A 24767-nucleotide genomic window follows, 5' to 3' on the forward strand; every position below is an offset into this window, starting at 1 on the left:
AAAATGCAAGAAGAAATCTTACAAATATTTCTTGGGAATGAAAATGCAAAAGTCGAGTTCTTTATATCATTTGGTAACAACACGACATTAAAAAGAGGCCAATTTAAAACTATTTATACTCAAAACATTGACCTTAATATAATAATAACTTATGCATGCTTTGCACCTCTCAACTATGGCTCTCTTTCCTTTATAAAGCACATCAACATCATCCTTGAATGTTCTTAACGAGTACCCATAGCTTTTGCCATTGGACAAACTAATTGGTTCATTCTAAACTTTCTCAACAAGTTGCCACCACCATGAAACCTTCACCTCCACCTAGGTTGCCAATACCAACCGCAACAACAACCTACACCACCATCTAAGGCAAAGTTGCAACACATGGATTGTCCCTACACAAGGTAAAAGACATGTGACAAAAGTGACAACCTCCACACAACCTACTCTAATGCATGAGCAAAAGCTTAGACCATACAGTATTATTCCTTTACATAGGCTACACCAAACCCCTAACAAAGAACACTAGAACACTAGCTTCCATGGAGAGAGAGCACTTGTTTCAACTTGAAACACCTCCAAACACAAGTTTTTTGGAACTCGCAACAGTTTTACTTTGTTCCTTCCACCTAAACCTGAGCTTCCAAACTCATCTACATTCTTGTGATAGGGCATTAGTTACCAGAAGCACATCATTATTTACAGGCCCATTAGTGACGCTCGAACATGCACAACTTGCCCGCTTACCATAGGTCATATCCAGGAGTTCTAGCATGCAGTTCACAAAAATATCACTGAAGTGGCCAAAAGTGATAAACGACATATCATAACTCCTCATTTTGAGTATGGTTAGAAAACTGAGCCCATTGCAAGAGTTCTGTATTACACTATTTGTTGCTTGACATCATGCAGTTTTTTTAAACTCTATATGAGCCTTCTAAGCATGAAACTACTCTGCCAAAAAACACCATTTGTTACTTGACATCATGCAGTTTTTTTAAAAACTCGATATGAGATTTCTATGTATGAAACTACCCCCTGCCAAAAAACAAGTGCTGTCCAGGAATACTAGTCAGAGACCCCACTTCAACAGCAGCAAAGGCTATTCAAGTCTTCAACAGCAACTATCTCACCCTGAAAAGCCTTCCTTGTATAAAGAATCAATGTCATGTACAATTTTTTAGTCTCTCCCCTTCCTGCAGCCGTGCTATATACTTACCCTTCCCTTGGAAGATGGTTGCAGGCAAGAACATCTTACATCTGGCCATTTAATCAATCAAGGTCACTGTAATATACATCAAATATCTACACCTGTACAATAGGGCATGCCCAACTTCAAGCATACACATTTCTAAATAAATCAGCAAGAGCATTATATAGAGGAGCAGCAGCTTTCGGCTGCTTTACAGATCCAAATAGAATCTCAGTGGGATTTATGTAAGGATCCCCATAAAACTGTACATTTGCTCCCATACGTGTACTGATAAAATCTCCTTCAAGTGAACACCCAATAAATGCACCTAAAATCATGTCAATGGACAGAGTATGAGCTGGACATGTTTTGTTGAAAAACAATCATTTTTGAAAGGCAACAAGAGACGGGCATGATTCTGATGCACCTTTGCTGAGACTGTAAGAATAACAAGCAGCAGCCCCCCCATTCCCTGCACGTAAATCTGCTTCAACAGTCCTTCCTACAGGTCCAGCAGCAACACTTACACCAGCCCCTAGAGAAAGATGAGCTCTACCCCCAAAGGCCTTGATGGCACCCTGATTGCGAAGTACCACTATAAAATCTGTAACCTCTCCACCAACCTGGAATTTAGAGAAAAGAAAATGCAAATCACTTCTTATCTATGCTTGAATGCACTAAACTGCATGTAAAGATATTTGGCTTTCTACCTGAAGTCCCCATCCCATTCCACATGCCACTATTGCAGATGGAGCTGACCATGTCCCATCTTCCCGTTTCACTACAACAAGCCCTGAGCCCACCTTATATGTAACCATCATGCCTGCTCTTAGCATGGTAAAAATTGCTAGCCCTTTTGCACCCTTGAGCACCACATCAGGAATGGACCGTTCTGGCGTCAAAGTCCCCACCTGCTACCATGAAATCAGTCAATATTCGTAAGTCTCTGGCAATTGTTATTTAATTTGTAGCTTTCAGAAAACAATCTGCAATATACAACAAATATCAAGAGAACTTGGTGTAGAATCTAAATCTACAATACATTGAACTGGTCACTTTTCACCTAAATTCTTGCAGGAGATTCAGCAGACTGGCTTTGATAAAATTAAGCAAGAAATTGTATCTTGAAATGTTATTGCCATAACAACGTGGCAGAATGGGAAATGCTGTATCTGCCTTGCATTAAAAAGCAATGACATCCCCACAAGTGGTTATGGAAATCCTAAAATGAAAGAATTCAATCACAGAAAGGAGAGAAAGCACGACAACAGTAGGGTACCAAAGGAAACAATGTGCTGGTATGCAATGTGAGGTGCAAGCATGCAGAATTTGGATGGCACTACTATTCCCTCTAGGAGCTCAAGGCTGAAGTCATATTTGACACCCATGTTTTGAAAGAGTCTATTGTCATCAAGCTATTCGCAGCCCACTTATGTCTGGAGATGATGCGGATTCTTTCAGCAGCACAACAGTATGAGACCATATCAATGCTAATTTTGCTGAACTCCACATAGTTTGCAGTCCCACACCGTACATGTTAGAAGTTATGTTGGGACTTCATATGTGCTCCCATTAAAGTCTACACCACTTTTGGTCTTTCCTGTGGAGCATTCAGTCAATTTTCACTTATATACCTGTCCTAGGCTCCAACTATTGCTCAATTAGACAGTAGGATTGACTTGATCGGCTGAGATGTTCACGTTGAGGATGTCCGATGAGGTCATAGGACAGCATCTCTCAACATGCCTACAAGAGGATGGGCTATATAAGCTCATTGTTACATCTTTGGACATCCAGATGGCCAACTGCAGCATTGGTCACAGCCTTGGGTCACGAGTGTGCAAGTGCACTAAGGGCACTTTAGGGTTAGCAGTCAAGTCCTATTTATTGGATTCAAGGCCTATTGTGCACCTTCATTGTGTGATTCACTCCTCATGGATTTCTTGCTTAATGGCCATCATGTTCGTATACTAGGACAATGTGGCCAACTGCAGCATTGGTCACAGCCTTGGGTCATGAGTGTGCAAATGCACTAAGGGCACCTTAGGGTTAGCAGTTGTCCTATTTATTGGATTCAAGGCCCATTGTGCACCTTCATTGTGTGATTCACTCCTCGTGGATTTTGGGCCCAATGGCCATCATGTTCGTATACTAGAATGATGTGGACTGGTGGCATGGGGTGTTATAACCAGCCTTCCTTTTTACAAAAGGGTGGTGGAATCCTGAAATGCACTGATTTACAGCAATTTACAGTGAGCAATTTATTCATAAAATAAACAATAAATAGAAAATTTAACACTTTACCACTTTGGGTAGGATTGCCCTCAAGGAATTGAGATGAGCCGATACTACCATTGGCCCCAAAATGTTGGTGCCCCTTGTAGTATTTCTTTTCACATTAGGCAAAACACATGTTGTACAACTAGGAATTGACCAAGCCAATTCTACAACATCATCTAGAATAAGAAGCTATCCTTTGTAACCAGCAACCACCAAGTTCAATTTGCGCCTTCACCCAAAGTGCATTTTGGCACAAATTGGGTCAAGAACACTTTCATGCAAATCTCCAATTGAGTAACAGCATCAAGCCCCAATTTGCCCCTAGATTACAAGCACATGCAAACACAAATTTGGCCGTGAACACTTGCATGCAAATCCCAAATGTTCAACGGTATCAAGCCTCAAACTGTATTTTCTCTATTGCATGCAAATAAGCCCACCTTAGATCTAGAATCTCATCTACCCTACTATCCACTAACCTTTGCATCGGCAACCTTCCTCAATCACATTTGAGGCTCAAACCTTCGATTTTCTTCGTCAAACTCAGCATGCATCTGACAGTTTCATTCGAGCAACACACAGAGAGAGATCTCGAAATTGGTGCTGCAGAGAAGGTCCTGGAACAGCCACATCTTGCATGGAGATCAACCTTTCCAATCTTGGCACTCAAGTCTCTCTCCAATAAGAGAAGCTCTTGAAAGTCAAAAAAAGAGGAGGCTCTCCTTGGGTGTGGGAGAGGTGAAGGAAGTATCACTTTGCATGCATCCAATAGGAGAAGAGAAAGAGCAAGTGCTGTGGAAGCCTTGCTGAAATCAAGTTCCAAGAGGAGGAGAGAAGGTGCAAATGCTGTGGAAGACCTGCTGAAATCAAGTTCCAAGGAGATGAGAGAAGGTGCAAGTGCTGTGGAAGCTCTGTTGAAATTAAGTTCCAAGAGGAGATCCCTACATATATTGTGTAGGAGAGAAGATGCAAGTGCTGCGGAAGCTCTGCTGAAATCAAGCTCCAAGAGGAGATCCCTACATATATTGTGTAGGAGAGGAGAGACTCAAGAAGAATCAAAAGGTGCCAACTTCCAAGTTGTGCAAGTGTTAGCCGGTTGTATACCGTGCAAGGAACCATGATCTTGTTCCCAAGATCTACAAGTAAGAACTGATTTATGTGTAACGGAGGAGCTTGCTCCTTGCCAATAATATAACTCCACAAGGGGGGGATTGACCCATCTTCCAGTCCCTAGTGTGTTGTCAATCTCTCACAAAAAACTCTCTCTACATATTTCTTTTCTCTCATATGTTTTCTCTCCGTGCTGGCATAATATTTACCATATATCTTTTAAGTATATAAGAAAGTCGAGCGTGTATCTTGTCAAAGTGCAGCGGTGCGGAAGCGTGGGGCTGAGAGAGAGAGAACGCAGAGAGAGAAGAGAGAGAAAGAGACAGTGGAAGATGAAGATCTGCTGTATAAAGTGTGCTGAATACAAAGATATGCAGAGTGCACTGGACTGCGTGTCTCCACCTCGACGATGCAACCTGCTGTTCACCTCAAAGTCCGCTGCAGTCTGCACTATCTCCTGTCTGAAATCTGCGAACAGAGACGGAATCTGCGCGTGTCACCGGTCTGTAATCTGCGAGCAGAGAAGTGTAGGAGACTACTGGGGATGTCGGCTATTTATAGCCAGAATTTGACAAAAAACAGGGCGCAGAAAAATATCATGTCGGCTGCATTAAATGCAGCCGACTGATTGCACTGGTCGGACTGCCACGTGGCAGTCCGACTGTGCAGTCCGACTACCTGTCCGACTGCACACCTGCCCAGCCTGGCTATGATCTCTAACACCCCCTCTCAGAGCCGGGGCAGGGCAGAAGCCTGAGGGATCTGGAATGTCTCCGAAGTAGAGCCTGGGGAAGTGCCTTCGTAAACAAATCCGCAAGATTGTCCTCCGTCTTGCAGTACTCCACAGTGATGGTCTCATCCAGAAGCTTCTCTCTGATGAAGTGGTACTGGATCTCTATGTGCTTCGTCCGGGTATGAAAAACAGGGTTCCGTGCCAAGGCAATGCAACTCTCATTGTCACATTGCAGCAAAGTAGGACGAGTCTGGGGGCACCCAAGCTCCTCCAATAATCTCCGAAGCCACACAGCCTCACATGTGGTGGAGGACGCGGCCCGATACTTCGCCTTAGTAGACGAAAGGGCTACCGTGGGCTGCTTCTTGCTACTCCATGAGATAACACCTACACCCAAGGTAAAACAGTAACCTGTAGTAGACCGCCTGTGGTCCACATCACCGGCCCAATCCGAGTCGCTCCAACCTGCAAGTACAAGATCTGAACCATCTGTCCCTGCGGGGTAATGAATCCCTAAATCAGACGTCCCCCTCAAATACCGAAGTATCCTCTGAGCAGCCTGCCAATGCACCGTCTTAGGTTCACTCATGAACCCTGCCAAGAGCCCAACAGCAAAACAAAGATCAATCCTAGTGTTGAGAAGCCAAATCAAGGACCCAATCAACTGACGATAGCGGGAAGCATCCGCCATAGGAGAAACTAAATGGAAAGTGGCCTTCCAGTTCGGATCCATAGGAGTAGAAAGGGCCCGACAATCCTCCATCTCAAAAGACATCAAGAGCTCCTGTACATATCTCTGTTGAGAGATAAAGATCCCCCTCTGAGACTGATAAATCTCATGGCCCAAAAAGAAATGGAATAGACCCAAGTCCGTCATCTCGAACGTCCGATGTAAAGCTGACTTCGCCTCTTGGACCTGCTGTGCATCATCACCTATGACAATCAAATCATCAACATATAAGACAAAAAGCACACAACCATCCTCAGAAGTGTGAACATAAAGCTGTGGATCGGCCTTGGAACGCCGATATCCCAACTGAGACTGGAGGAACGAATCAATCTTCTCGTTCCATGCACGCGGAGCCTGCTTAAGGCCATACAAGGCCTTCTTCAACCTGTAGACTTTCCGATCTGAAGATCCAAAACCAGGAGGCTGCTCAACATAGATTTCCTCCTTCAAATCACCATTGAGGAAGGCCGACTTCACATCCAACTGGTAAACAGGCCATCTCCTATGGCCAGCCAAGGCAAGAACAGCTCTAATGGTCGCCATACGAGCTGTGGGGGCAAAAGTATCATGACAGTCAATCCCTGGGCGCTGTGCAAAACCTTTAGCAACAAGGCGAGCCTTGTGCTTATCCAAAGAACCATCGCTAAGGTATTTGGTCTTGAAGACCCACTTGACACCAATCACCTTCTTATTCAGGGGGCGGGGCACGAGTGACCAAGTGACATTCCTCTCAATAGCCTCCAACTCGGCTTCCATAGCTTTCTTCCATGGTGCGGAGTGTAAAGCCTCATTCACGGAGGTGGGCTCTCGATCCTGCATAACACGGGTCATCAAACAATAGTTAGAGCAAACAAGCTCCGTAGAATGTGCCTGGTGCCGCCGTGACCGCCGCACTCCTCAGGAACCCCCTCGATTCCTGAATCACGGAGTGTGTCACGGGCCCAGCGAGGAGGAGGCCGAACCTCCCCTCGTCTCTCTCCATCAGCAGAAGACACTGGAATATCCACCGGTGGTAACTCCTCAGGGGTGACCGGTGGAACAGTAGACTCTGTGTCAGAAACAAAACCATAATCAAAAGGCACGGGCTCCAATGGAACTGTACCAGGAGCCCAACTCTCCCCTGGATCTCCAAGAACAGGATGCTCCTCACCCGTTGATATGGCCGAAACCTCCACAAACCGCACATCACGGCTAGTGTACACATCCCGCTTGACGGGATCATACAATCGATAGCCTTGGGACTGGGAGCTGTAGCCAACAAATACCTGTCTTCGGAAAGCTGCTTCAAATTTATCACGGTGAGCCTTGGGAATGTGAACATAGGCATCACACCCAAAGACCCTAAAGTAAGAAACATCTGGCTTCGTCCCAAAGTAAGCCTCAAACGGGGTCATCCCTTCCACGGCCGAAGTAGGGGACCGATTAAGGATGTGGACTGCAGTAGCCACAACCTCGGCCCACAGAACCTGAGGGGTCTGTCGGTGCTCCATCATGGTGCGCGCCATCTCGATCACACTGCAGTTCTTCCATTCAAGAATGCCATTTTCTTGAGGAGTGTTGGTATTGGCAAACTCTGGGTGAATTCCTTTATCTGCACAAAACCGAGCAAACTCATTAGAAACAAATTCACCGCCCTTGTCGGAGCGCAAGGTCTTCAACTTCCGGCCCGATCGGTTCTCCTCAAAGAGAAGCCAATCCTTGAAGTGTGAGAAAGCTTCTGACTTTAATGCCAAAAAAGAGGCCCATGTCATCCTGCTGTAGTCATCTACGATCAGCATGAAGTACGAGCTCCCACGCAAGGACTCATTCCTCATAGGGCCACATAGATCCGTAAATACAAGCTCCATCGATGAAGTAGACCGCCGCGAAGTTGTGTGGGGAATGGCATCCCTATGCTGCTTCCCCCGAATGCAGGAGACACATGGCTGCTGGCTCACCACTATATCCGGCAACCCTCGAACAAGCTGTCCACGTGACGCCCTCCGAAGATAATCATAGTTCAGGTGACCAAACCGAGTATGCCATAACTTTGACTGTGACTGAGAGGTAAGAAGAAGAGTAGAGAGGGCGGTGGAAGACTTCAATTTATAAATGTCGTTCTCCTCATATCCGGATGATAGAACTTTCCTCCATCCACGATCAAGGACTCGCACCGTAGTACTGTCAAACTCCACCAAAAGGCCAAGGGAGCAAATCTTATGAACTGGCAGGAGATAGTACCCTAAGCCGGGTACATGCAGAACCTCTAAGGTATGGGTACCACCTCGTCCATCTGGAATAAGCTGCATCTTACTCCAACCTGCAATAGATACTGAAGAGCTGTCTCCAATGAGAATCTGCCCACGCGAGGGTCGCAACTGGGCAATACCATCTGATGAAGGAGTCATGTGCCGGGAGGCACCACTATCAACGATCCACTCTCGAGCCTGGGGAGCCATCATCGCAGCATCAGAAGCATTCGGTGAAGCATCCTCAATGACAGCTAGATGAAGAAATGCAGCTGATGAGGGTGCAGCCACCGCTCCAGAATCCTTTGTGTCCTTGTTGGTGTCCTTCTTATCTTTGTCAAGGCAATCCTTCTTCCAATGGCCAGTCTTTCCACAAATATGGCATGTGGAGTCTTTGTCCTTGTCCTTCTTGGACTTGTTATCCCCCTTCTTCTTCTTTTGGTCCTTCCCCTTCTTCTGAGAGGCTTAACCTGTCAGCGCCTCCGACTTGGAAGCATTCTGTCCCTTTAACTGTTCCACCCAAGAGTAGACTCTCGCCCCGAAGCAATAAGGGCAGAGTAAAATGTACCGAATCGTGGAGGCAACTAGGACAAAAGTGTGATCGTCATGTCTTTGGAGGAAATCGGCTTCCCCGCATTCTGAACCTGCATCTGAAGCTGCCTTAGCTTATTAATGTACTCCCGCAGCGAAGAAGACTTGTTTACCGACAAAGTCCGCATCTGTACCTCCAAAGAAACCCGCTTCATAAGGGTCATCCGATTGTCAAACAGTAGTAAACAGCAGCAAATCCTCTACCTGGACTCCTTTCCTGCGCGCCAATACTTGCTTCAGCCTTGTTTCAAGGCGCAGCCCTCCTGTCTGCCCTCAAACGCAAAAAACGCAAATTTGTGTCGCGATAGAAACTCCTCTTCAGGTTGATTCTGTCAGAGTGCAGCAGTGCGGAAGCGTAGGACTGAGAGAGAGAGAACGCAGAGAGAAAAGGAAGAGAAAGAGACAGTGTACAATGAAGATCTGCTGTATAAAGAATGCTGAATACAAAGATATACACAGGCGCAGTGCGCTGGACTGCGTGTCTCCACCTCGACGATGCGACCTGCTGTCCACCTCGAAGTCTGCTGCAGTTTGCACTGTCTGCTGTCTGAAATCTGTGAACAGAGACAGAAATCTGCACGGCACCGGTCTGTAATCTGCGACAGAGAAGAGTGGCCAGACTGCTGAAAACGTCAGCAATAAATAGGCGAAAAATCACCTAGAACGGGGCTCAAAAATGGGGCGCAGCCTGGAATAAAATGGCTGCAGGCAGTCGGACTGCCACGTGGCAGTCTGACTGCACAGTCCGACTGTGCAGCTGGTCCGACTGCTGGACCAGCTGTGCTGCTGCCTAAAAAACAGGCTATGAACTCTAACACCCCCTCTCAGAGCCTGGACAGGGCAAAAGCCTGAGGGATCTGGAATGTTGCCGAAGTAGAGCCTGAGGAAGCGCCTTCGTAAACAAATCCGCAAGATTATCCTCCGTCTTGCAATACTCCACAGTGATGGTCTCATCCAGAAGCTTTTCTCGGATGAAGTAGGACTGGATCTCAATGTGCTTCGTCCGGGCATGAAAAACAGGATTTCTTGCCAAGGCAATGCAACTCTCATTGTCACATCGTAGCAATGTAGGACGAGTCTGGGGGCACCCAAGCTCCGCCAACAATCTCCGAAGCCACACAACCTCGCATGTGGTGGAAGATGCAGCCCGATACTCCGCCTCAGTAGACGAAAGGGCTACCGTGGGCTGCTTCTTGCTACTCCATGAAATAACACCTGCACCCAAAGTAAAGCAGTAACCTGTTGTAGACCGCCTGTGGTCCACGTCACCGGCCCAATCCGAGTCGCTCCAACCTGCAAGTACAAGATCTGACCCATCTGTCCCTGCGGGGTAATGAATCCCCAAATCAGACGTCCCCCTTAGATACCGAAGTATCCTCTGAGCAGCCTGCCAATGCACCGTCTTAGGTTCACTCATGAACCCTGCCAAGAGCCCAACAGCAAAACATAGATCAACCCTCGTGTTGAGAAGCCAAATCAAGGACCCTATCAACTGTCGATAGCGGGAAGCATCCGCCAAAGGAGAAGCTGAGTGGGAAGTGGCCTTCCAGTTCGGATCCATAGGAGTAGAGAGGGCCCGACAATCTTCCATCTCAAAAGTCACCAAGAGCTCCTGTACATATCTCTGTTGGGAGAGAAAGATCCCCCTCTGAGACTGATAAATCTCATGGCCTAAAAAGAAATGGAGTAGCCCTAAATCCGTCATCTCGAACGTCCGATGTAAAGCTGACTTTGTCTCCTGGACCTGCTGTGCATCATCACCTGTGACAATCAAATCATCAACATATAATACAAACAGCACACAACCATCCTCGGAAGTGTGAACATACAGCTGCGGATCGGCCTTGGACCGCCGATATCCCAACTGAGTCTGGAGGAACGAATCAATCTTCTCGATCAAAGCTCGCGGGGCCTGCTTGAGACCATACAGGGCCTTCTTCAACCTGTAGACTTTCCCATCTGAAGAACCAAAGCCAGGAGGCTGCTCAACGTAGATCTCCTCCTTCAAATCACCATTCAGGAAGGCCGACTTCACATCCAGCTGATAAACAGGCCATCTCCTATGGCCAGCCAAAGCAAGAACAGCTCTAATGGTTGCCATACGAGCTGTAGGGGCAAAGGTGTCATGACAGTCAATCCCTGGGCGCTGGGCAAAACCCTTAGCAACAAGGAGAGCCTTGTGCTTATCCAAAGTACCATCACTGAGATATTTGGTCTTGAAGACCCACTTGACTCCAATCACCTTCTTCTTCGGGGGGCGTGGCACAAGTGACCAAGTGCCATTCCTCTCAATAGCCTCCAACTCAGCTTCCATAGCTTTCTTTCATGGGGCGGACTGTAAAGCCTCCTTCACGGAGGTGGGCTCTCGATCCTGCATAACTCGGGACATCAAACAATAATTGGAGCAAACAAGCTCCGAAGAATGCGCCTGGTGCCTCCGTGACCGCCGCGGACCATCCTGCGGTCCCCACTCCTCAGAAACCCCCTCGATCCCTGAATCACGAAGTGTGTCACGGGCCCAGCGAGGAGGAGGCCGAACCTCCCCTCGTCGTTCTCCATCAGTAGAAGACTCTGGAATGTCCACCGGTGGTAACTCCTCAGAAGGATCCGGTGGAACAGTAGACTCTGTGTCAGAAACAGAATCATAATCAAACGGCACAGGCTCCAGTGGAACTGTAGAAGGAGCCAAACTCTCCCCTGGATCTCCAAGAACGGGATGCTCCTCACCCGTTGAAGAAGCCGGAACCTCCACAAACCGCACATCACGGCTAGTATATACATCCTGCTTAACGGGATCATACAGTCGGTAGCCTTGGGACTGGGAGCTGTAGCCAACAAATACCTGTTTTCGGGAAGCCGCTTCAAATTTGTCACGGTGAGCCTTGGGAATGTGAACATAGGCATCACACCCAAAGACCCGAAAGTAAGAAACATCTGGCTTCGTCCCAAAATAAGCCTCAAATGGAGTCATCCCTTCCACGGCCGAAGTAGGGGATCGATTAAGGATGTGGACTGCAGTAGCCACAGCCTCGGCCCACAGAACCTGAGGGGTCTGTCGGTGCTCCATCATGGTGCGCGCCATCTCGATCACACTGCGGTTCTTCCGTTCTAGAATACCATTTTCTTGAGGAGTATTGGTATTGGCAAACTCCTGGTGAATTCCTCTATCTGCACAAAACCGAGCAAATTCATTAGACACAAATTCACCTCCCTTGTCGGATCGCAAGGTCTTCAACTTCCGGCCTGATCGGTTCTCCTCAAAGAGGAGCCAATCCTTGAAGTGCGAGAAAGCTTATGACTTTAGTGCCAAAAAGTAGGCCCATGTCATCCTGCTGTAGTCATCCACGATCAGCATGAAGTACGAGCTCCCACGCAGGGACTCATTCCTCATAGGGCCACATAGATCCGTAGATACTAGCTCCATCGGTGAAGTAGACCGCCGCGAAGCTGTGTGGGGAATGGCATCCCGATGCTGCTTCCCCCGTATGCAGGAGACACATGGCTGCTGGCTCACCACTATATCCGGCAACCCTCGAACAAGCTGTCCACGTGACGCCTTCCGAAGATAGTCATAGTTCAGGTGACCAAACCGAGCATGCCATAACTCAGACTGTGACTGTGAGGTAAGAAGAAGAGAAGAGAGGGCAGTGGAAGACTTCAGTTTGTAAATGCCGTTCTCCTCATATCCAGATGATAGAACCTTCCTCGATTCACGATCAAAGACTCGCACAGTAGAACTGTCAAATTCCACTAAAAGACCAAGGGAGCAAATCTTATGAACTGAAAGGAGATGGTACCCTAATCCTGGTACATGCAAAACCTCTGAGGTATGGGTGCCACCTCGTCCATCCGGAATAAGCTGCATCTTACCCCGACCTGCAATAGAAACTGAAGAGCTGTCTCCAATGAGAACCTGCCCACGCAAAGGTCGCAGCTGGGCAACACCATCTGATGAAGGAGTCATGTGCCGTGAGGCATCACTATCAATAATCCACTCTCGAGATTGGGGAGCCGCCATCGCAGCATCAGAAGCATTCGGTGAAGCGTCCTCAATGACAACTAAATATAGAAATGCAGCTAATGAGGGTGCAGCCACCACTCCAAAATCCTTGGTTTCCTTCTTCTTGGTGTCCTTCGAGTCTTTGTCAGGGCAATCCTTCTTCCAATGGCCAGTCTTTCCACAAATATGGCATGTGGAGTCTTTGTCCTTCTCCTTCTCCTTGTCCTTCTTGGACTTGTTATCCCCCTTCTTCTTCTTTTGGTCCTTCCCCTTCTTCTGAGAGGCTTGACCTGTCAACGCCTCCGTCTTGAAAGCATTCTGTCCCTTTAACTGTTCCTCTTGGTCCAAGACCATAGGAACCAACTCTTCCCACAGAAGAGTAGACTCTCACCCCGAAGCAATAAGGGCAGAGTAAAATGTACCAAATCGTGGCGGCAACTGGGACAAGAGTGCAATCGCCATGTCTTCGGAGGAAATTGGCTTCCTCGCATTCTGAACCTGCATCTGTAGCTGCCTTAGCTTGTTAATGTGTTCCCTTAGCGAAGAAGACTTATTGACGGACAAGGTCCGCATCTGTACCTCCAAAGAAACCCTCTTCATCAGGGTCATCCGATTGTACATTTGATCAAGCTCCAGCCATATCTCACGAGCCACCGTCAAGTGCTCGATGTGAGCGATCACGGCTGTAGTGCATGATAGAAAGAGAAAGGATCGAATCCTGGCATTCAGTTTGTCCCAATGAGACTGGGCCCTGGCCAACTCCGCACGAGCATCGGAAGAGAGTTTGGACTCATCTCTTACCGAAGGCCGGTCAATATCTTCCTGTACCAACTCCGCCAAATCATAGGACTCCACAATGGCCAACATCATAACGCGCCAAATGCGGTAGTTGTCGCCGTCGAGCTTCTGATCTGTAGGAAGAGCCGGTAAGACAGGCACCTTCCGGTCCATAATCACCTGGAACTCCAAGTCCATCTCTGTAGACATCTTCACCTGCAATGCCTTCTCAAACGCAAAAGCAGCCCCCTCTGACTGAGTAAACTCAGCCTGCTAAGGCTCTTCCGCGTCCCGAAGCTTCTTCACCCGCCGGAGGTGATGAAAAAGCAAAACCTGCACTTTTAGGTTGTAAACTCAAACTTTCTCCGCGTAAAACAGCAGTAAACAGCAGCAAATCCACCACCTGTACTCCTTTCCTGTGCGCCCACACTCGTTTCAGCCTTGTTCCAAGGCGCAGCCCTCCTGTCTGCCCTTAAACGCAAAAAAACGCAAATTTGTGTCGCGATGGAAACTCCTCTTCAGGTTGATTCTACGCTCAGTCAGCCCTCAAACACTGCTCTGATACCATGTCAGAGTGCAGCGGTGCGGAAGCATAGGACTGAGAGAGAGAGAACGCAGAGAGAAAAGGAAGAGAAAGAGACAGTGTACAATGAAGATCTGCTGTATAAAGAATGCTGAATACAAAGATATACACGGGCGCAGTGCGCTGGACTGCGTGTCTCCACCTCGACGATGCGACCTGCTGTCCACCTCGAAGTCTGCTGCAGTCTGCACTATCTGCTGTCTGAAATTTGTGAACAGAGACAGAAATCTGCACGGCACCGGTCTGTAATCTGCGACAAAGAAGAGTGGCCAGACTGCTGAAAACGTCAGCAATAAATAGGCGAAAAATCAACTAAAACGGGGCTCAAAAATGGGGCGCAGCCTGGAATAAAATGGCTGCAGGCAGTCGGACTGCCACGTGGCAGTCCGACTGCACAGTCCGACTGTGCAGCTGGTCCGATTGCTGGACCAGCTGTGCTGCTGCCTAAAAAACAAGCTATGAACTCTAACAGATTATGCGCTCAGTCAGCCCTCTAACACTGCTCTGACACCATGTCAGAGTGCAGCGGTGCGGAAGCGTAGGACTGAGAGAGAGAGAACGCAGAGAGAGAAGAGAGAGAGAGAGACAGTGGAAGATGAAGATCTGCTGTATAAAGTGTGCTGAATACAAAGATATGCAGATATATACACGGGCGCAGTGCGTTGGACTGCGTGTCTCCACCTCGACGATGCAACCTACTGTTCACCTCGAAGTCCGCTGCAGTTTGCACTGTCTCCTGTCTGAAATCTGCGAACAGAGACGGAATCCGCACGTGTCACCGGTCTGTAATCTGCGAGTAGAGAAGTGTAGGAGACTGCTGGGGATGTCGGCTATTTATAGCCAAAATCTGACAAAAAACAAGGCGCAGAAGAATATCATGTCGGCTGCATTTAACTGACTGCACTGGTCCGACTGCCACGTGGCAGTCCGACTGCCTGTCCGACTACACACCTGCCCAGCCTAGCTATGATCTCTTAACATATCTTGGATCTTATAACAGTGGTATCAGAGAAGGTCTCTTTTCTTTTCTCAAAGTAAAGGCAATCCTTGCAAGAAGAAGGTAAAGATGGCAACTGATGAAGCACCTTCAAGTGAGCAATTACAGGCTCAATTGGGAGAGTATCGTAGCTTGTTGGAGATTCCCGAAGTACATCAATTGATTGACAACTTAAGGGCAAGGGAAGAAGCTACTTATGAAGGACCGAATCCTCTAAAAGATGGTGATACTGGAGGAAACACAATTGCACCAATTGATATTAAAGGTGCAAAGCATCCAATTGCTGAGAAGCTTCCTAGAAGGAAGAATGAGTCTTGGGTCAAGAAGAGTAAAAATACCTCACCTCGAGTGAGGCGGATAAGGAGGGAGTCATCTCCCTTAGCAACCAGCTACTCCCCTGATTACTCAAGTTCCTCATTCTCTTCATCAACTTCTAGTTCCTACTCTCTTGGTTCTAAGTCTCGTGCAATCCGCAAACGGACAAAGAGGGACCATAAGAGAAGCAGGCTTAAGAAGGCTAAGACTTTCAAGTCTGGGGATAAGGACATAAATTTTGACTCTTACTCCGGTAAGAGAGATCCTGCTAAGGCGTTAGCCTTCGTCAGGCGATTGGAAGTTGCTTTTTCTGAAGGTAATCGAGACAAGCTAGTAATACACTAATTTCTTTTGAAATTAGATCAATAACATATTAGGGCTGAGTAAATTCTAACCTACTAAGGAAAAAGAGACGAGCAACAAATCACAAAAGATTCGCTACCATCTATTGAGAAACCATTTCTTCAGTTCATCTTCTTCAGTTAGGGTTTCGCATTGACAGCCCCAAAAAGGGCTGGCGCCCTTATTCTGGGCACTCTACTAATGGGTGCCCACATCAGTGGTGCGCCACCCTGGACTATGCATGCCTATTTATAGGCCACATCTTCACACATTCAGCACACTCACTTTTCATTCTTCACCTCTCTCCTCCTGTCATCAGACACCCCTCTCTCTCTCCAACCTCTCCACTGCCCCCACACCCCTTGCAAGTGGACATCGAGGTTCGTGGTTGGTGGCTTCTTCCTCATCATCTCCATCACCTTGCTTGCATTTTGGAGTCCATCTATTGCCGTCATCCACACATCTTGGCGACAGCTCACACCCCTTGGCAGCCATCCCTATCAGTTGGCATCAGTTTTTCTCCATCATCTCGGCACTCCTTGCTTGCATTTCAACTTTTGGAGGCCTTCTCCCAATCACACATCACTTCTCCACTGTTGGCATCTTCCCCAACAAGCCCTACAACTTGCGTTTTGGGTCTCCATCCATCTAGCGTCATCATCCACAGTTGGCGTTATGTTCTCTAAGCTCTACACATTGCATTTGATCATCCTAGTGGCTTTTGTTTCGAATGGTGACTTCTCCACGGTTGGCATCATCATCTAAAGCTGTTGGAGTCTGTGTTTGGCATCTTGGCTCCTTCTTCCATTATCTAGCATCTGCATTTTGCAGCCCGGGCTCTCCTCCTGGCATTAGAGGATTACACTCCGCTCCCTCGACAGCTGGTGATCACTCTACTCCACTTAGATAGCATCAGAGAACTCCACTCCGCTCCCTCGACAGCTATCCTTTACCTTCAGCATACGTCTTCGACATCCCTATAGCCAAAGGACTGTGTTTCGCTCCCTTCACTGTGCAAATTCTCTATAGGTGCTGCCGCCTGATTCAAATAGGACAGTGCAATATCTTCTGAGCTTTGACTCCACTATATCAGCTTTTCTCCTTATAGCATGATTAAGTGCATCATCATCGTGTTCTTTTGAGTTTCTTTTCTTTCTCAGTGTTTGCCGTACACACTCTGTGTTTCACCCCACAAACCCTACTGTCTCTCCGGTACATCGCTTTTCTCGACACCTTCTTCATGAGAGAGATGCTTACACAATAGTCACCCTGTTGTTTCAGCTCCAAAAAGTGTTGTGGATCAAGTCTCTTTGCTGTCCTTGAAGGTTCACCTACTATCTCTCTGCCCAACACTCAAATCTCCACCCTTAAACTGCCCCAAACAGCCTAGAATGGGAGACTTGGCAGACCCGCTGAATAATACCCTCAAGCTGCAATAAATGCAGTCCGACCACACAAAAAATCCGCTAAATAGTGACGTGGCATCCTAGGCAGTCCAAAGGTAGGCAAGCATTGGCAAGGACTAGAAATCGACTGGAAATGCAAGAAATGCACATAAAACTCGACTAAAAGGAGTGCAAACTCTAGAATGAGCTGCCTCCTCCATCAAAGCACATGATAGACATGTCACAACTCCTAGTGCCCCCATTTGACTCAGACTAAGACTCATAGGCAGGAGATGACCAACCATGAGTGCTAACACCCCCTCTCAAATCCTGGATGGGATTGAAGGCCAAAAAAGATATGGATCTAAGGGTGACAAGAAGAGTGTCAACACTAATAAAGTTCATCAACGTGGACTGCTGATGAAAAAACTCCTCAGGATCCTGAGAATCCCCCTCTGATACACTATGGGCTAGGAAATCCATAGTTGTATCACCAAGATCATCCCCCTCTGAAAGGGATAGGGGATACGAGGGAACCATTGGAGGAGAGAGTGGAGAATGGAAAAGAACCTATGGAATAGATGATGCACAAGTGGGAATGGGTGTAGCAATGGACAAATGCCTCAGAGGACCTTGCATAAGAGAAGGGGAATGAAGCCTGTAAAGCCCCCTCTTTTGTCAACCTATCGCTAAAACAACTCCTGAAGAAGAATCCTCATTAAACATGGCTTGCTCGATGAAGACAACTTGGGTACCGAGTCTATTCAGGCAAAAACGAAGAGAAGTGGAAAGTCTGGAACATGTAGAACTTCCAAAAGGAAGCATGAAAAACGCTCTGGTAATAATGGCAAAATGCCAATACCATGAATAGGCACCGAACAAATGTCATCAACAATAACTAAAACATCAAATGGACGAAGATCTTGTAGCGTATCTCCTCGTGGAGTCACATGACTTAAAGCACTATCAATGAGCCAAGGGTGCTCAGAAGATGAGTCAACTACTGAAGAAGGCTTCTCCAACACATGGATATGAAGGAACACGGACACATGGGTAACAATTATAGAGGTAAAGAGAGTCCCAAATGACGTAGCTCCATCCTTAGCTCTCGGACGAAGGTGAGGGTACTTTTTCCAACACTTCTCCTCAGGATGTGCCACCTTTCCATAGTGTGGACATCGAGGCTTCTTTAAAACTGTGTCAAAGCCTGAAGAATGCTCTTGTGTCTCCTTCTTGGACACGTGGCCTTTGTACTCTCCTTCTTCTTCTTTTCCCATCCCGTACCTATAGTAAAATCTTTTGTGGAGCCAAATCCACTAGCTACCTCTTCCAAATACTCATCATACTCCAAGACAAGTGAGACAAGCTCAAGTCCTTGATTTAAAAAGGCTGGTGTAGAAGACATTGCATTTCGAAGAGGACAACTAATCAAAAGAATCATGGTAACAAGCCAAGGACCATGGGGGTGCGATGGGTGTTAAAGGCAAAAGTTGTGATAAGTTATACCAACTAGGCTTGGGTGGTCAATTGGTGTCAATTTTGACCCTAGGACAATTATTTGGCCAATAAGTGTCGATGTTGACACTAGGGACTCGCATTAATTAATTGATTAATCCAAGTCTAACGGTCCACAGAGGTTCAGGACCACTCCAAGTTGCAAATGGCCTAGCTAATTCAATCATGGATGGGCACATTTAATTTTGAGCAAGGTCGGAAGTATTGAAATTGATTTTCAAAATTATTTAAATGGCTGGATAATGCTGAAAATTAGGTTTACAAGGTTGCCACTTGGTACAATTATCCATGCAAATTGAGAGAATGTTTTTTGGGCTTGGTTTCAGCCATTCAAATCAATTTACAGTTTTTTTTTTTTGGGGGGCGCGCGGGGGGGGGGGGGGGGGGGGGGGAGAGAGAGAGAGAGAGAGGAGCTGTTGATCTGTTTTCAGATCAGAAAACAGCAGAATACTGCAGGCAACAGCCCATCCAGGGGCTTCAATAGGCAGGTGACAGCAGGAGAATCATTATTTGGGGCTGCAGACTACATTAGCAGGCTAGCAACAGCATTTTTTGGCTTCCTCAGCAATGTATGACAGCTTCTAGGGCAGATTTGACAAGCTCCCGGCAGAATTCAGCCATTTCCCATGAGAAATCTCTGAATTTCTCCTCTCTCTGACATTCTCTCACCTATTCTAGACTATTCTTAAGAGATCTCAACTTATCTCGGCCATTTGGAATAGATCTCAGCCAAATTTGATGGACAACAAGAGGACTTCTACTATAATCCCTAATTTACAGCAAAAACTGAGGTTTAGCAACCACCTTGGGACCCGTGCTATCAATAGAAGGCATTGTACACTGAACTTAAAACTTGAAATTTGCGGAATTATCAGGAAATCCAAATGCCATCCCATCCATTGTGAATTTGGGGTAGCATTTGGCCGGCTGGGGTTCAATTCGAGCAGGTCCTAAGCGAAAATCAAGGGACAATTTGCCCAATTTTTATGCTAACTGTTGGAACAAGAGAGGGCTCATTGATCAACCAAGGAGATTGTGGAATCTCAACTTATAACAAATCCATTAGCAATTGAGAGAGAGAGAGAGAGAGAGAGAGAGAGAGAGAGGAGCTGTTGATCTGTTTTCAGATCAGAAAACAGCAGAATACTGCAGGCAACAACCATCTACGGGCTTCAATAGGCAGGTGACAGCAGGAGAATCATTATTTGGGGCTGCAGACTACATCAGCACGCTGGCAACATCATTTTTTGGCTTCCTCAGCAGGGTATGACAGCTTCTAGGGCAGATTTGACAAGCTCCAGGCAGAATTCAGCCGTTTCCCATGAGAAATCTCTGAATTTCTCCTCTCTGAGACATTCTCTCACCTATTCTAGACTATTCTTATGAGATCTCATCTTATCTCAGCCATTTGGAATAGATCTCAGCCAAATTTGATGGACAACAAGAGCTCTTCTACTATAATCCCTAATTTACAACAAAAACTGAGGTTTAGCAACCACCTTGGGACCCGTGCCATCAATAGAAGGCATTCTATATTGAATTTAAAACTTGAAATTTGCGGAATTATCAGGGAATCCAAATGCCATCCCATCCATTGTGAATTTGAGGTAGCATTTGGCTGGTTGGGGTTCAATTAGAGCAAGTCCTAAGCGAAAATCAAGAGACAATTTGCCCAATTTTTATGGTAACTGTTGGAACAAGAGAGGGCTCATTGATCAACCAAGGAGATTGTGGAATCTCAACTTATAACAAATCCATTAGCAATTGAGAGAGAGAGAGAGAGAGAGAGGAGCTGTTGATCTAATTTCAGATCAGAAAACAGCAGAATACTGCAGGCAACAGCCATCTACGGGCTTCAATAGGCAGGTGACAACAGGAGAATCATTATTTGGGGCTGCAGACTACATCAGCACGCTGGCAACAACATTTCTTGGCTTCCTCAACAGTGTATGACAGCTTCTAGGGCAGATTTGACAAGCTCCAGGCAGAATTCAGCCATTTCCCATGAGAAATCTCTGAATTTCTCCTCTCTCTGACATTCTCTCACCTATTCTAGACTATTCTTAAGAGATCTCAACTTATCTCAGCCATTTGGAATAGATCTCAGCCAAATTTGATGGACAACAAGAGGACTTCTACTATAATCCCTAATTTACAGCAAAAACTGAGGTTTAGCAACCACCTCGGGACCCATGCCATCAATAGAAGCCATTCTACATTGAATTTAAAACTTGAAATTTGCGGAATTATCAGGGAATCCAAATGCCATCCCATCCATTGTGAATTTGGGGTAGCATTTGGCCGGCTGGGGTTCAATTAGAGCAGGTCCTAAGCGAAAATCAAGAGACAATTTGCCCAATTTTTATGCTAACTGTTGGAACAAGAGAGGGCTCATTGATCAACCAAGGAGATTGTGGAATCTCAACTTATAACAAATCCATTAGCAATTGAGAGAGAAAGAGAGAGAGGAGCTGTTGATCTGTTTTCAGATCAGAAAACAGCAGAATACTGCAGGCAACACCCATCTAGGGGCTTCAATAGGCAGGTGACAGCAGAAGAATCATTATTTGGGGCTGCAGACTACATCAGCACGCTGGCAAGCGCATTTCTTGGTTTCCTCAGCAGTGTATGACAGCTTCTAGGGCAGATTTGACAAGCTCCAGGCAGAATTCAGCCATTTCCCATGAGAAATCTCTGAATTTCTCCTCTCTCTGACATTCTCTCACCTATTCTAGACTATTCTTATGAGATCTCAACTTATCTCAGCCATTTGGAATAGATCTCAGCCAAATTTGATGGACAACAAGAGGACTTCTACTATAATCCCTAATTTACAGCAAGAATTGAGTTTTAACAGCCACCTCGGGACCCGTGCCATCAATAGAAGGCATTGTACACTGAATTTAAAACTTGACATTTGCGGAATTATCAGGGAATCCAAATGCCATCCCATCCATTGTGAATTTGAGGTAGCATTTGGCTGGTTGGGGTTCAATTAGAGCAGGTCCTAAGCGAAAATCAAGAGACAATTTGCCCAATTTTTATGGTAACTGTTGGAACAAGAGAGGGCTCATTGATCAACCAAGGAGATTGTGGAATCTCAACTTATAACAAATCCATTAGCAATTGAGAGAGAGAGAGAGAGAGAGAGAGAGAGAGGAGCTGTTAATCTGTTTTCAGATCAGAAAACAGCAGAATACTGCAGGCAACAGCCATCTACGGGCTTCAATAGGCAGGTGACAACAGGAGAATCATTATTTGGGGCTGCAGACTACATCAGCACGCTGGCAACAGCATTTTTTGGCTTCCTCAGCAGTGTATGACAGCTTCTAGGGCAGATTTGACAAGCTCCAGGCAGAATTCAGCCATTTCGCATGAGAAATCTCTGAATTTCTCCTCTCTCTGACATTCTCTCACCTATTCTAGACTATTCTTATGAGATCTCAACTTATCTCAGCCATTTGGAATAGATCTCAGCCAAATTTGATGGACAACAAGAGGACTTCTACTATAATCCCTAATTTACAACAAGAATTGAGCTTTAGCAGCCACCTCGGGACCCGTGCCATCAATAGAAGGCATTGTACACTGAATTTAAAACTTGAAATTTGCGGAATTATCAGGGAATCCAAATGCCATCCCATCCATTGTGAATTTGAGGTAGCATTTGGCCGGTTGGGGTTCAATTAGAGCAGGTCCTAAGCGAAAATCAAGAGACAATTTGCCCAATTTTTATGCTAATTGTTGGAACAAGAGAGGGCTCATTGATCAACCAAGGAGATTGTGGAATCTCAACTTATAACAAATCCATTAGCAATTGAAGATAAAGAAATACCAAAACAAGCGCCAATTTTGGGCCCAACAAGGTGTCCAATATCCAAGATTTTTAAGGTAAAGTGTGCATTTCAATTTATTTTTATTTATTCATTGCTGTAATCAAGTGATTTATTAAGGAATTACCGCCCTCTCGAAGAAGGAAGGCTGGTTTCGTGGTTCCATTGTCGGGATACCAATCAATCCCTTGATTCAGTGTGCCCAAGGCACCTGATTGCAAGCCAAAGCTTTGTGCTAGTGCTGATTTCTATGCTCAGCTGAGAAATTACAACAGGATGTCTTCATACAATGAGATGGAATCAAGTAGTGACAATGCCTCTCAATATTGACATTCACATAGAAATGAAGGAAATTCAATGCTTGATCCTGGACAAAGCTCAAACCATGGACAGCAAGCTGAAATTGTTGCTATTGGGTAAGAGGCAGGGCCTTCAAGGCATAGTGAGGCCGATGACCAGCAAAGTGAAGAGGAATTTTATAACCAATTCAAGAATTGGATGAGGACAGCAGCAAATCTCTTTGTTGATTTGAGAGAGGACCCTTAGTTCACTCAATTTTTGAATGCTCCAAAGAAAAACAACAAGGGCAAGAAGAAGAAGTCATTTTCCACACTTTCGGGACTGAAAGGTGCACTGAAAGCAATACCAAAGCCTCCACTAGAAGCTCCCAAAGATGCTAATGAAGCAAAACAATTGATACCTACGAGACAAGGAATGCAAATACAAGGCCAACATGAAAGTGCCAATCCAATGGATTTTGGATAGCTGCGCGCATGCATGCTACAATGGGGTAGCCATGATACTTTGGTGGTAGCACGATTTTCCATGCAATGGTTGGACAAAGACCACATACGAGAATGTATGGCACAAATCTCTGTGTTATGCAACAGCCAATGCATGGTACACAAGGCCCAATGTATTTGAGCATGGCTAGTAATATATAAAATCCTATGTATAGCAGCATTGGTTTGATACCTGGGACACAAAGTAATATGTTTGGTAATGCATCTGTACCCCCGAATGTTTATGGGGCTGAAGGAATGAATACTGGTCACGCAAATGCTCGGTTTGGTGTTGGTTTTAACGTAAATTCAGCAAACGCGCCCCTTTTGCAACAGCCTGTGTATGACTATTTATGGGGCTGAAGGACTGAATACTGGTCACGCAAATGCTCGGTTTGGTGTTGGTTTTAACGTAAATTCAGCAAATGCACCCCTTTTGCAACAACCAGTGTATGACAACTTGACACTGAAAGGGGTAACAAAAGACTATGATGAGGGTGGAAAAGCAGTGAAGTTTGAGTGCTTCAATGGTGCACAAGATAGGCTAAAAGCTTTGACTTTTATTTAACAATTTAATGCAACCTATTCAAGGGGAAACTTCGCCAAATCCTCAAATATTCGAAAGACGGATATTTTCTTGAAGGGGAATGCATTGCAAAATCAACCCACAATTTGTGGGCTATCTAAAGGAATAAATGATTTTTGCATTAAATCCACTACCTCTAGTAGGTTTCAACTCATAGAGATTGTAGCTAGAACAAATGCTAAGCTGCATGGGAAGAATTCGGGCTTCCTAGAGAGTGGGGAGAAGCCAAATAAAAAGTTACTTAAGACTGAGAAAAGGGGCAGATCTAAAAATCAGCCTGAAAAGAGGCCAAAGCAACACAAGAAGAGCTCAAGAACATTGGCACAACGTAGATAATTGATGGTGTTGGGTGTAAAGCCCCTTTGGGTGTAAACTCCCATTCATCCCGTGTGTATAAACTTACGGGTGTGAACACGCCCTTTCACTTGTACCCTAACATATAAATACTTTTTTTTTCTTTGTGTACCATGCAACACACTGGTACACTCACATTCGACTCTCTCAACTCTCAGCTCTATTCCTGCTCATTCCAATCTCGCACTCCATAGCACTTGAGCCCAACAAACTGTATTAGAGCGAGGTTATAGCATTCGTGCTTCCCAAAAGTGTGCCATGTCATGCAATAAACAGCAGTCGACATGTGTGTTAGGTCGCAGGACTAGCAACAGTTGACACAAAAGACAAGGCAAGTCAAGGTCGTGTGCAACGTGACCAAAACCAACAAGCAACCAATCTTTATGACTGATGCAGGTCAGGGTAACAGCAAGCGACCAGGTTCTGATGGACCC

The 24767-nt window shown here is 46.0% G+C and overlaps 1 protein-coding gene across 1 annotated transcript in view; it reads right to left on the bottom strand.

Annotated features, from left to right (window-relative positions):
• Window positions 1–1092: 1092 nt before the first annotated feature.
• LOC148033352 (uncharacterized) overlaps window positions 1093–24767 on the bottom strand; it is a 38464-nt gene continuing 14789 nt past the window's right edge. Inside the window, exons 3-5 of the mRNA XM_087681265.1 lie at window positions 1903–2103; window positions 1620–1815; window positions 1093–1520 (exon numbers count right to left, since the gene is read on the bottom strand). Of these exons, the coding sequence (XP_087537391.1) occupies window positions 1336–1520; window positions 1620–1815; window positions 1903–2103 (582 nt within the window). The 3' untranslated portion in view covers window positions 1093–1335. The remainder of the gene's footprint in view (window positions 1521–1619; window positions 1816–1902; window positions 2104–24767) is intronic.

The sequence above is a fragment of the Lygodium microphyllum genome, chromosome 7, assembly GCF_053477565.2.
Source record: "Lygodium microphyllum isolate KBCC chromosome 7, Lygodium_microphyllum_v1.1.10, whole genome shotgun sequence".
NCBI lineage: Eukaryota > Viridiplantae > Streptophyta > Polypodiopsida > Schizaeales > Lygodiaceae > Lygodium > Lygodium microphyllum.